General features: G+C 31.1%; 2 protein-coding genes across 2 annotated transcripts; both read right to left on the bottom strand.

Moving 5' to 3' along the window:
• Positions 1–469: 469 nt before the first annotated feature.
• Positions 470–946, bottom strand: LOC126551705 (piggyBac transposable element-derived protein 5-like). Its single transcript, XM_050205730.1, has one exon. It carries the CDS (start codon positions 944–946, stop codon positions 470–472), a length of 477 nt encoding a protein of 158 aa, XP_050061687.1.
• Positions 947–2,297: 1,351 nt separating this feature from the next.
• On the bottom strand, positions 2,298–3,561 carry LOC126552148 (uncharacterized). The gene has a single exon (XM_050206762.1). The coding sequence runs from the start codon at positions 3,342–3,344 to the stop codon at positions 2,310–2,312; it is 1,035 nt and encodes a 344-aa protein (XP_050062719.1). The 5' UTR covers positions 3,345–3,561; the 3' UTR covers positions 2,298–2,309.
• Positions 3,562–12,395: the final 8,834 nt, after the last annotated feature.

Raw genomic sequence — 12,395 nt, forward strand, 5'->3', positions numbered from 1 at the left:
AACAGACGTATAAAAGTTATCAGTGACAATAGTACGTCCTTCGTTCAGATAGTTTTCACACAAAGAAGTTACTATTGTTTCACTCAACGCTTCTCCGGGTTTAGATTGTTTTCCTTCGTATATAATAATTTTATACGTGTAACCATTAGTCCCACATACTTTGAAAAATTTTACGCCATACTTATGTGTTTTATTTGGGATATACTGCCGAAATTTAAGTCGCCTCGAAAAGGTATCATAGATTCATCAACCGCAATTATTTCTCCAGGTTTATGTATATTTTTTACTAAATCATTTGCCATATTGAGTAATTTTCTTACTTTGTATAAGCGATCAGTTTTGTTAGCAGTCTCATTGTCCTCAAAATGCCAAAACCTAAGAATGAGTTCAAATTTATTCCGACTCATAGTTTTTGTTGCAACACCATTTTTATAACGTTCAGCTTTGCTCCAATAGTCAGCTATTGAAGTCATTTTACGAGTCCCATCCACATCAAAAGTCCCATAAATTTTTCCATATCATTTTTGTTTATTGGTTGCCAAAATGAAAATCTACTACCACGTGTAATTTTTTGAGTATTTAAAAATTGTTGAGCGTTTCTATTTGTTTCAATAACCATTAACTCAATTATATTGTCAGTTAAAAACAATTTAAAATAATCCATAGGTCCAATATCCTCGTCTAAAATGACTAATGGCCCCGAATTTCCGGTTAAGTTAAAATTTTTTTGATTAGTACCTGTTACTATATTCCAATTTGATTTTCTATTGTTAGATGTCGGTAAAGTTTGGTTCTCAATTTGATCCTCATCATCTGACGACTCTTGAGAATCGCTATTATTTTCATTTTCAACACAATATATTGAATCACTATCACTATCGTCAAAACTGTCACTAGAAAAATTGTCAGAATCATCTAGTGCATTATTAATCATGCGTTCATCCATTATGATATTATGTTAACAATTTTTACGTAAATAAAGCAAAAATTATAATAAAATTCAGAACTTGATAACCACGAGAAGTTCACACTTCTTATTCTAGACGAATACTAAAAGATAATTGACGTATAAACATGTAAAATAAATATTATTATTATCTTAACCAATGAAAACAAATTATTATCTAATTCTAGCACGAGACAGCGGGCTACCCAAGTGGCTTGTACGAAATATCACATTATTAGCAGGCCGCCTGACAGCCGGCGACCCAACACTTTTCTTTTTTTCATAATATTTTTTACGATTAACTGATTATAAATATATCAATTTCATTAAAACCCAACAACTGGATCTATTATTATAAATGTAAGCATTTATGAAATACGATGTAAAAATAGTATGGCCTGACACGCGCTGATACGACTTGGGTCGCCCGCGGGCTTGTGGCAGTCAACGTGTTAATTGGGTACAGGTTTGAAGAAGTCATTAAATCAATCATTTCTTTGGGAGGTGTAAATGTAACACAGTGACATTCATTTTGTTTAGAACTGAATTTTGTGTTTTTGATACATTCGCAGGCCATTAATGCAGCTGAAACCGTTTCAGTTATCATTCGATTTCTGGATTTGGTTTTTGTTCTGTTTATTTTACTGAACAGTCTTTCACATTCTGCATTGGAGTGTGGAAGTGAAAGTACAGTCAGTGCAAACTTGGCTAATTCTTTGAAACCTGCATTTTCAAATTCATTTGAAACATACATATTGTTCCAAAATGTTCCAGTGTCCATATCTTCTTTTAAATTTGGTGGAATATTGAGTGGTAAAGTACGCCATTGATCATCAATAGTTTGCATCAAATTAATATTAAATTTATCAATAATGCGAGGTACTTTATTTATAAGCACTAAAAGTGATGGCCAAGTTTGTCGTTGAATAGAAGATAGAGCAATCTTTGGACTTAAACAACTTAATAATGACAAAATGGGATCATCAAAATTGTAACGTTTTTTAATTTGTAAACAACTTGTTCTTAAAAAATTTTGACATTTAACATAAAAATATCGAAGCAAGTCTTGCCTTTGGGTAATTAACTCACACGACAAAAAGTTTGTTAATTTTATACCCAAATATGTTTCATTTGGTTTTAAATATTTTGTCTGATCATTGTGGTCAATATCTGGAAGCGGTGTTTTCATGATATAATCTCTCTTCATAAAAGTTAATAAAATGTCTTTGTAGGTCAAAACCATTTTTTCGTGGAGAACATCAAGCACAATTTTATCAGATTGGAAATATTTATTTAAAAGAACAAATTTTGGTAACACCCATTCCAAGAATAAATAAAAGGCTTTCGTGAAAGGGTCATTTAGTTATTCATATATAGTCTTACTTGAAAGAAGTTTTTCGGAGAGCCACTGGTCATTAAAATATAACTTCAACGCATCCCATTGTTCAATGATTCTATTAACTACCGAAGACATTGATAACCACCTAGTAGCTGACGGATGCAGTATTTTGTGTTCTCTTAAGTTAAGGAAAACTTGAAATTGATGAAATTGTGACTGACGTTTAGAACTTTGACTAAAATACGAATGAATTTGTCTTGCTAAATCTTCACAGCGTTTTGGCAATTCTTTGCAAGCTTCGCTACTAACTAAATGTAAGCTATGGCAAATACATTTCATTAAAAAAATACCAGGAAAAACATTTTGCATTCTGGAAGCTACTGAGTTACAAACTCCAAACATTGAATTGCAGCCATCTGACCCAAATCCAATAATATTGGTAAAAGGAATTTTATATTCTTCAAATTTTTGTATACAAGAACTAAACAAGTTATTAGCAGTGGCACCTTCATTCACCTTGTCTATATTTTTCTTATCATAAACTTGAATCAAGGACCAAAATTTACTTACAATTCTTTGCTCTTCAGCATCGTGGAACCTGACAATAATACACATTGTTGATTCACACCCAATATCTGTTGATTCATCAATCATAATAGAAAATTTGCTTAATTTAAGTTTAGTTGCTAAAATTTGTTTAGCAAATGGTGAAATTACGTTTTTTATGACGTTTGTAGCTTTTGTTCTTTTGAGCTGGATTTTTTGACAAATTTCTGAATCATCAAAAATATCTTTCAAAACTCCTACAATATGATCTATGCAATTAAAAGCAATATTATGTTCTACAAGAAGGGCACATAATTTAATTTCGGCAATTTTAATTTTATCCTCCAAAGGGTCTTTTTTATTACCGTCTTTTATGAAATTTAACATTGCAGTTGATGATTTTTTAGGAGTATTAGAAACATTGATCTTATGTTTCTTACCAAGGGCATGATTTTTAATAACTACCAATTCAGAAACGAATGTTGTGTTACATTTAATACATTTTGCTTTCATATTATCACCTTCAACTTTTCTCAACCAGTCCTTATATGATGGCTTTAACTCCCATTCAGGGCGGTATTTTTGTTCTCGATGCTTAGGCCGTTCTTCTTTACTCAGTTCTCCTCTTATTTTCCTTTTTTTCGTTGGTGTAGTTCGTTCAGATAAATTTTCCTCATATTCAAAACTATCATTCAAAGCATCATTCTATTTATTGACAAAAATATTGAAATTATTTTTTAATAATACATTTTAATATTTTAATTTTAATTTACTAATATAAACTTACCTGTGACATTTTCATAGTAAAGTGTCAGGGAACTTAATAAAAATAAAAATAATTAAAAGTCAAACAATTTAATATACTTAATAATTTAATAAAATGTTCCTTTAAATATAAAACACTGATATAGTATAAATATAATTTAATCATTGGCAATTCCAAATGAAATAACTATATATATAATGTCATAACAAATAACTTTATATTCATTTGTAATTCAACTAATACAAAAAACAAAGTAACTGCTCTTTTATTGTACAGTAATATTTTGGCATATGATTATCTTATAATAAATAATAATAATATTATTATTGTAAAATATTTAAATTTATGCGGGAAATGTTGTTCATTATCATGCTAATTATCGTATTTTCTTGTACGATAGTTGATTTAGTATCGTACATCGTACAATGGCAATAATAATCGTACAAATACGATAATTATCGTACACCTGGCAACACTGGCACACATCTACACAGGTCGGTCGGTGTGTGCGGCGCACGAAGTATTTTGGTGACCGGGCGCCACGGCCTATTATTGTTCGTACCCGGCCCGAACAACTACACTGCTGTGATAGCCATCAGCTATTATCATTCATCATAACAAGTAGCTACGGATGCCATGTTGCAGAAATAATATTATTTTTTTATTAACTCGCTAGTCTCCAGTACAACACTATGCATACTATAATATTTATGAATTTCTAATTTTAATTAAATCAATTGATACATTCTCCATAATTGTATATGAAAAGTATTATATTTTTGCTTGTTTTATAATATAAGAATAAAAATAATAAAAATAAAGTTAAATTAGGTACTAGTAGTACCTACTTATGTGAACTGACACGAGACTGTTAATAAAATTAAATTAAAAATGTTAGGTTAAAAATATGTTTAGGAAATTAATCATTTGATTCTATATAGAAAAGTAAATGAGGATTAACTTTAGTTTTTTCTATGCTCTTGATTTTTTTATTTTCTGTTCCAAGTCATTATGCCTTTCCCATTTTCCATATGCTCGTCTAATATAAGTCAAATAGTGAAATGACACATAGTGAATAACTGCAACCAATGTGTATCTAAAAAATAATTGTTAATAGTAAATTAAAAAATAGGATTTACACTTTATTTATTTTTTACTTTATTTTTTTATTTTCACTCATAATACAATATTGATAAAATTTAGTTTGTTATATAATTTACCGTTGTTGTTGATATCTAAATTTTATATAATATGTTATATATTATATATTATGTTTATGCTTAATTTTTTTGGTTTAATTCCATTTTTACGGGAATGCCACTTAAAATACATGAATATGTTGTCGATTCCATTGATAGTGTATCAGCTTCAGTGAAAATGTGATTTTCCAGATTTATACTTCTGCTTAATATCCCGTTGCATTTATTTTGAGAACAAGGCATGGTCTTTGATCGCAGCAAATATCTTTGTAATAGGTTTTGAAGATAGGAAAAACCTTTAGTATGAATTTTTTGTATGTTATTTAATATTATTGTGGCTGAGTTTCTTGTTCTGTTGTTCCCGGAACACTTTGTATTGGAACACAACGTTGTATCAGTGGAACTTGGACTGTCTTTTACATAATCTTGAATTACTTTAATAACATTGCATTCAACATTGAGAGTGTTTACTGTGGGAATACATGTGGAAATATCAAAATATGGAAGAAGTAATTTTAATCTTTTATTGTAAGTGGATTTTGATGAACCATGAAAACCAAGTTCTTTTGCAAGATTTAAAAATTCATTATTTGTCTTATTTACAAATAAGGCATATTTTTCAAGATTTATATATGCAACGGCGATAGCTACTATTACCGAATCAAATGAACATGTATTACTAACAACATATGTATTTTTGTTATATTTACACAATGGAGCTATATTCCCGTTTAAAATGACCGATGTTAAATGAGATCGCATTCGGAATCTATTTAGTATACGATCAATTTCAGGACATGTATCTATAAATTTTGTTTGCCTTTTTTTATTTTTTCCATATTGATCGCATTATTTCCAGAACTTTTTAATGGTCCAGTTATAATCGTTTTTTAGCCTCCCCAACGTTCTTCTTCATCGACTGTTAATGCACTTCCAAATGAGCATGTTGGTGATAGAATCGGTGTTAAGTCTTCTTGATTACATTCATATTTTTCAATTTCGTTGCATATATTTATGTTCTTACTATCATTGAAATTTTGTTGAATTATTTTATTATTACACTCAATTTGTATTAATTCTTCATCATTGGGACTTCCAAATGAACATGCTGGTGACATTATTGGTGTTACCAGTTGATCAGATTCTTTAATTACGTCCATACTGTCATGGGAATCTTGATGATTTGTTTCATAATAATTGTACTCAAAGCCCATTAAATCTTTGGCAGTTAAGCTTCTGAAAGAACATGCCGGAGACATTATTGGCGTAACTGTTTTACTAGATCCTTTAAGTGCATTGCTCTTGTTGCCATCCTTTACTTCATTATTATTATTAGTATTATATTCTTCGAGTTGACAACTACGCGCAATTTTCATCGAACCCGTCAATACTCATAAGATGAGTGACTATGAAACGATCAACTGACATGGGCGTCGTCTTGTGTTTTAATATATTACTTTTAAGCAAGGCAAAATCCCTTTCAACTGATGCAGATGAATCATTTATGTAAGGGGATTTAAAAATTGAACACATTATATTTGACCATAATGGAAATTCTTTGCATAGTCTTAGTAAATTGTTTGTGTATTCTGGTAAATAATAGGGACTGATTCTATCACCTTCCACTGATGAGTAAGAAATATGTATGTAGGTATATTGTATATTGTTTAATGAAAATAATAATTCAAGACTAAACTGTCAAACAATAAACTACAAATAAACTGATACGTATAACTACTATCATTGATGGAAAAACTAGAATATAAAATCAATTTTACTATAATATGTCAATGTAAACTGAATAGCTGTGTATGTAAAACTTAAAAGGTGCAAGCAAAGAATCGACGTATACATATAAATATGATTTTATTATCATCATCACTAACGTTTCGTGAACTTCTTGACGCGGTCCCGCGTAATAGCCATTTGAATTCAAACGGCATTTACGCGGAATACCGCTAATTACTTTTCTTACCAACCGCCAGATGACGATGGACGACACCGACGTGCGATAATCGCACGCGGACCAACCGAGCCGCCGATACCGCGAACCGGACCTAGGCTAGTTAGTCTAGTGATCCGCGCCTTCACGTACACACAGTTTACATCTTTCCCCGTTATTTTTTTTTCTTGCAAAAACCAACATCGTCACCACGTTTTGCACGCCTTGTTTTTTTTTTTTGCTTTCGCCCCTTAAAGATATTTTGGTACGAAATATTTTATTTGACGTTGTCAGTGTTTTTTTTGTTTTTACCAACAATAAACAACCGCCCTGACCCCAGACATCTTATTGTGTTATTTATTTAATTCCACCCACCCTCACATCTCTTGACACCGTGACAGCACCAGGTCCGCGTCATTCTTTATAAATAGTCTTCTATTTGAAGCCCATGTTCCGAAATATTAATATTGCGGACCTGGTATGAAATTAAAAAGAGGTTAGATCGTGGTGATCAGGGGCACCATTTGGGGTATCGCAGGGTATACATTGGCGGTCCTATTTTTCACCGTATCATATTGGCCTGCTTTAATTTCATGCTGGCGCCGATGCCCGATGTATCAGTTAAATTGAAAATATAAAATAAACATATTTTATAAATAATGCGATATACTTAGATATTAGAGATATAGAGAGAAATATATATACCCGAGTAGCATTTTCGAGGTTCAATGTCGGTTTCTCATTACTGTGAATTTTTAACGGTTTATACACGGTATGATAACTGCACTGTTGAACCATTAGGGTTCAGTTAATGTGCTTCCGTGTAGTTTTTTAACTCAAAATTATATAATGATTCATAGTCGGTGTGTCAGACACTGAACAGTTCAGTCAAAATGTTTCAGTTCAATTTTTGAACCGAGAATTATATTATGGTTTATGGTCGGTGTTTTCGACACTGAACGGTGCAGATGTTGTGTGATGCACCGACGGAATATAAACGGTTCGTACAAAATGTACAAACACATTGTATATAGTTCAGAGATTGGGTATTCAAACGGTGTTTTAACAGTGATTTAAAACATTATTACCACAGTGCATGGTCAGTATTACTGACGCTGAATGATGCAGTTTAATTTATGGACTTTTTACGAATCCGTTTTTTATCAATTAATATTTTTAATTAATTTTAATTAATAATTTAATTAATTATTCTTGTACGCTTAATGCATAACTGGATTAAATTAATAGGTAATACCTGTGGTTTGTGCCGTTTGTGGTTTAGTGTTAATTCTTTAAATTTTTTTGTTTGGTTGTATTGTGATAACATGGCAATGATTATGTTTGTCATATAATCTGTGATAACATAATTTTCACAGCGACCAATCAGACGCGTTTGTTTGTCCGAGTCGGTCGTAGTGTCGTTAATCGTTATTCGTTATATTATTTATAAATATATATATATATAATATATAGTAATCTTTGTTACATGCGGCAGTATATTTTGATCATAATATATTATAATATTATATTATATTATTATCATATTTTATATTGTTTTATTCTGTGATTTTGATCGTGATTCCGGATTGAAAAACAGAACAACGATCAACTCCACATCTGCAGCCAGTGAAGCTACTGCATTATATAATACTAGCTGACCCCGTGCACTTCGTTGCCCGTTAAAAATGCATATTCTATATATATAGATTCGAATTTTGATTAATTTGTTATTTACTATTCGGTTTAACGGTGTTCAAAACTTAGACATTTTCATTGACTGTTTTGATTCTCAAAAATCTTGTGAAAGCACCACTTTAATATGCGAATTTTGTAAAATGCTTTCTTATTACACACTAAATTTGTGATACGATTTTACGAATGTACCGTGTAAATTGTAAGCATCGATCTATCATTGTTCAGGCTCTACGTTTATCAGTCAGTGAGTTACTCAAGTCATAATATTATAGTCATTCTGCTTACCGTTGCCGTGAGACTCTCTTATGATTATGAGAGCAGTATATTATCATGTAGGCAATCCACACGTGGTGGATTGCGGACCCCGCGAGATGTGTATAAGAAGTTTATAATTTCTAACACTTAAGTTTCAAAGTTATATCATTTTTTTATTTTACTACGGTGGGTAAAATACAATAATGTGCCATCTTGTGGTTTTTATATTGTTGCCTGTTGGTAAAACAATAAAACTTGGTATAACTTGTTATGTTAGTTTATTGCTGTGAATTTGAAATTTACTGTAGACATTGACTTATTTTGCTAATTCTTATTTTTGTTGTTATGGTTTTAACAAAATATAACAACAGGTCTATAATTATTATATTCAATCGTAATCAATAGTGACCTTAATATAGTTTATTTTCTTGCTGGACTGCAGTGACAGTTGTTGTTTTTTTACATCCAGATTCCGAAGTTTTCTGGTGGATTATACTAAAATTGTACTACATAACTACATAAGCACCTTCTCTTGCGACCAATAGGAGCGAATCATCAGTGAAAAATGTTACAAAAATGGGGAAAATAAATAATAATAACAAAAAAATTGTTACCATGATTACCGAAAATAAAATAGTAATAATAATAATAATAATAATAATAGTAATAGTAGTCATCGGTATTTTTTATTTTTCATTGTATTTTTTTTTTTAATTTTCCGTGCAATTTTCTTAACTTTTTCTTACATAAGAACCTTCTCCTGGAAATTACGACCCAAACAAAATAAGAATGAGCGAAATCGATCCAGCCGTTCTCAATTGATGAAATGTTATACATTTTTGTCTCTATTTTTATATATATAGAAGATAGAAGATAGATAGATTATTGTGAACTAAAAAAAAATTCACTCAACAAATTTCAAATTTCCAAACTAAAATAACTATAGAAACCATAGATTATATTAATTGTACATCGAGCTGATGTTTAGATGTCTACCATAGAGTAAATAAAGACAATGGTATCGAGTTCAAATCCCAGACATCAATGAATAGATTTTGCACTTTTTCTACTTAATCGGTTGACTTTTTAAAAATTTTCTTTCGTAAAAACCTTCTCCAGACAATAACAAATACTCCTAAAAAATAATTAGCGAAATCGGTTTAGCTGTTCTCAAATGATGAATTTTTATATATTTTTGTCTCCATTTTTATGTATAAAGATTTTTAATTTCTTTTTTTACTACGACAACGATTTAAGTTTGTATGTCTATTTGCATGCATTTTTAAAAACATTTTAAATAAATGATTTATTTTATTTAAATGGTTGCCATTGACTACCAAAAATAATTTAGTTGACTATTTGCTGGATAGATGGCGCTTCTGTAATTTCATCATCACCTCGTCATATTTCTCTAACCCGATAACTTTCTCAAAATTTTCGCCCGTAAGAACCTTCTCCTGGCAATTACGACCCAAACAAAAAAAGAATGAGCGAAATCGGTCCAGGCGTTGTTGAGTTATGCGCTTACAACACTTTTGCGATTCATTTTTATATTATAGAAGAATAAAGTAAGTCTTGACACGGCGTTGCCCGCGTATTAGTTGGTTTTTTTGCATTTATTAATTTTATATATTATCATAGCAACCACAAATAAATAAATATTATTCTCAAATCTTATAACCCCCATAGCAACCATTTATAAACAAAAATTTCTATCGTAAATCTCAATATTCCTGTTTGAGCACATATTATTAATAATACATATTGAAAAAAAACTATCCTATCTTTTAAGTTGGACCAAATTACACGCGGTGTAAAAAATTTCATCAAAATCGGTTAAGTGGTTTAGGAGTCCATTGAGGACAAACATTGTGACACGAGATTTATATATTTTAGAATTATATTATTATATAATTCGTAATATTATTCATAACATCATTTTTGTCTTTTGATAAAGTACTAAAATGTAAGTATATATATTAATTATTAATATCATATATTATATTAATTAAAAATTATTGTTTATAATAGGTCTATTATAGACCTATTAGCCTACTCCCACTCTTCTCAAAAATTTTCGAAAAACTTATCCTAAAACGTATTATCCCAGTTATCGAATTAAATACTCCAAACAACCAATTTGGCTTCCGTACCAATCACAGCACCATACATCAAGTCCACCGCTTAGTAGATAAAATTTCATACTCTCTAGAAAAAAAACAAATATGTACTGCTGCATTTCTAGACATGGCTCAGGCCTTTGATAAAGTGTGGCACCAAGGCCTCCTTTTCAAACTGAAATCCATCTTCCCACCTTACTACTACCTATTGTTCAAGTCATACCTTGAAGACAGACACTTTGTTGTGCGCTCTGGTTCAGCCTTATCTGAAATAAATCCCATCCATGCTGGAGTTCCCCAAGGTGCCGTAGCAGCCCCACTTTTATTTAATCTATACATTTCCGATCAACCTACAACTAACCATACGATCACAGGTGACTTTGCCGATGATAAAGCTATTATGGCGCTTAACTCAGAACCAGAAATAGCGTCCAACCTCGTTCAAATCCACTTAAATCTACTCCAAACCTGGTATAAAGATTGGGGAATCAAGATAAACGAGTCAAACCGCCCACTGCACTTTCACTTTAAGATTAAGGAACTGCCCTACCATAACCCTTAATAACCTACCCATCCCACCCACACAAAATGTCCGATATCTCGGCCTCCACTTGGACCGTCGACTGACCTGGGCCCACCACATCCACACCAAACGTATCGCACTGAATAACCGATCCCGTCAACTACGTCTCCTTCTAACATCTAAACACATCAATCTGAGCAACAAAATACTTCTATATAAACTACTACTAAAACCCATATGGTCATATGGTATACAACTTTGGGGTTCGGCCAAACCATCAAATATAAAGAAAATTCAAACATTTCAATCTAAATGCCTTCGACAAATTACCAAAGCACCCTTCTATGTCTCAAACGATACACTCCATAATGACCTCTCTATTCCAACAGTACAACATGTAGCCAAAACTCTGTATAAACGATTCCATTCAAATCTCTTCAACCACCGCAATCCTCTAATTTCAAACTTATCTACTCTCAGCATCCCAGGTGACCCTGGAAGACGTTTAAAACGCAAATGGTGTCGGGACCTCCTGACTGAATAAAACCCATTCACAATTTTAAGAAGTTCCATCGCTGGATGGATTCTTCGCTCAAGTCATCAGTCCCTTTTACTTTATTTTATTTTATTCTTATTCTATCAACACTTATGCTCATTGTAAAAATAATATATTTACAGATTGTATAATAAAACAAATTAAAAACAAAAAAAAAAAAAAAAATTGTTTATAATAAATATATAGTGTACTAGTGTAGTGAATTCGATTTCTCAAAATACTATTTTTTCCGTTACTATACCTTAATATAATAAGATTCTACTGTGTGAGTTAATATAGTATGTATAAGTGATAAGTTTATAACCATTTATAGAGTGTTTATAACATATTACTTGACAACTTCTACTGTACCTACTACCTTAGTATATTACCTACAGTAATCAGTAGATATAAACCCAGAAATATACCTAATTAAGTTGTGATTGAGTTTTTATGTTACATAATATATACTTAGCCTTTTTGTCAGCATAATAAAGTTAACCTTACCATAATATTATGTAGCTACATA

Source organism: Aphis gossypii, chromosome X, assembly GCF_020184175.1.
Source record: "Aphis gossypii isolate Hap1 chromosome X, ASM2018417v2, whole genome shotgun sequence".
Lineage (NCBI taxonomy): Eukaryota > Metazoa > Arthropoda > Insecta > Hemiptera > Aphididae > Aphis > Aphis gossypii.

What these genes read in the sequence shown, in the direction of transcription:
- LOC126551705 (XM_050205730.1), bottom strand. Translation starts at nt 946, where the DNA reads ATGGATGAACGCATGATTAATAATGCACTAGATGATTCTGACAATTTT.
- LOC126552148 (XM_050206762.1), bottom strand. Translation starts at nt 3,344, where the DNA reads ATGAAAGCAAAATGTATTAAATGTAACACAACATTCGTTTCTGAATTG.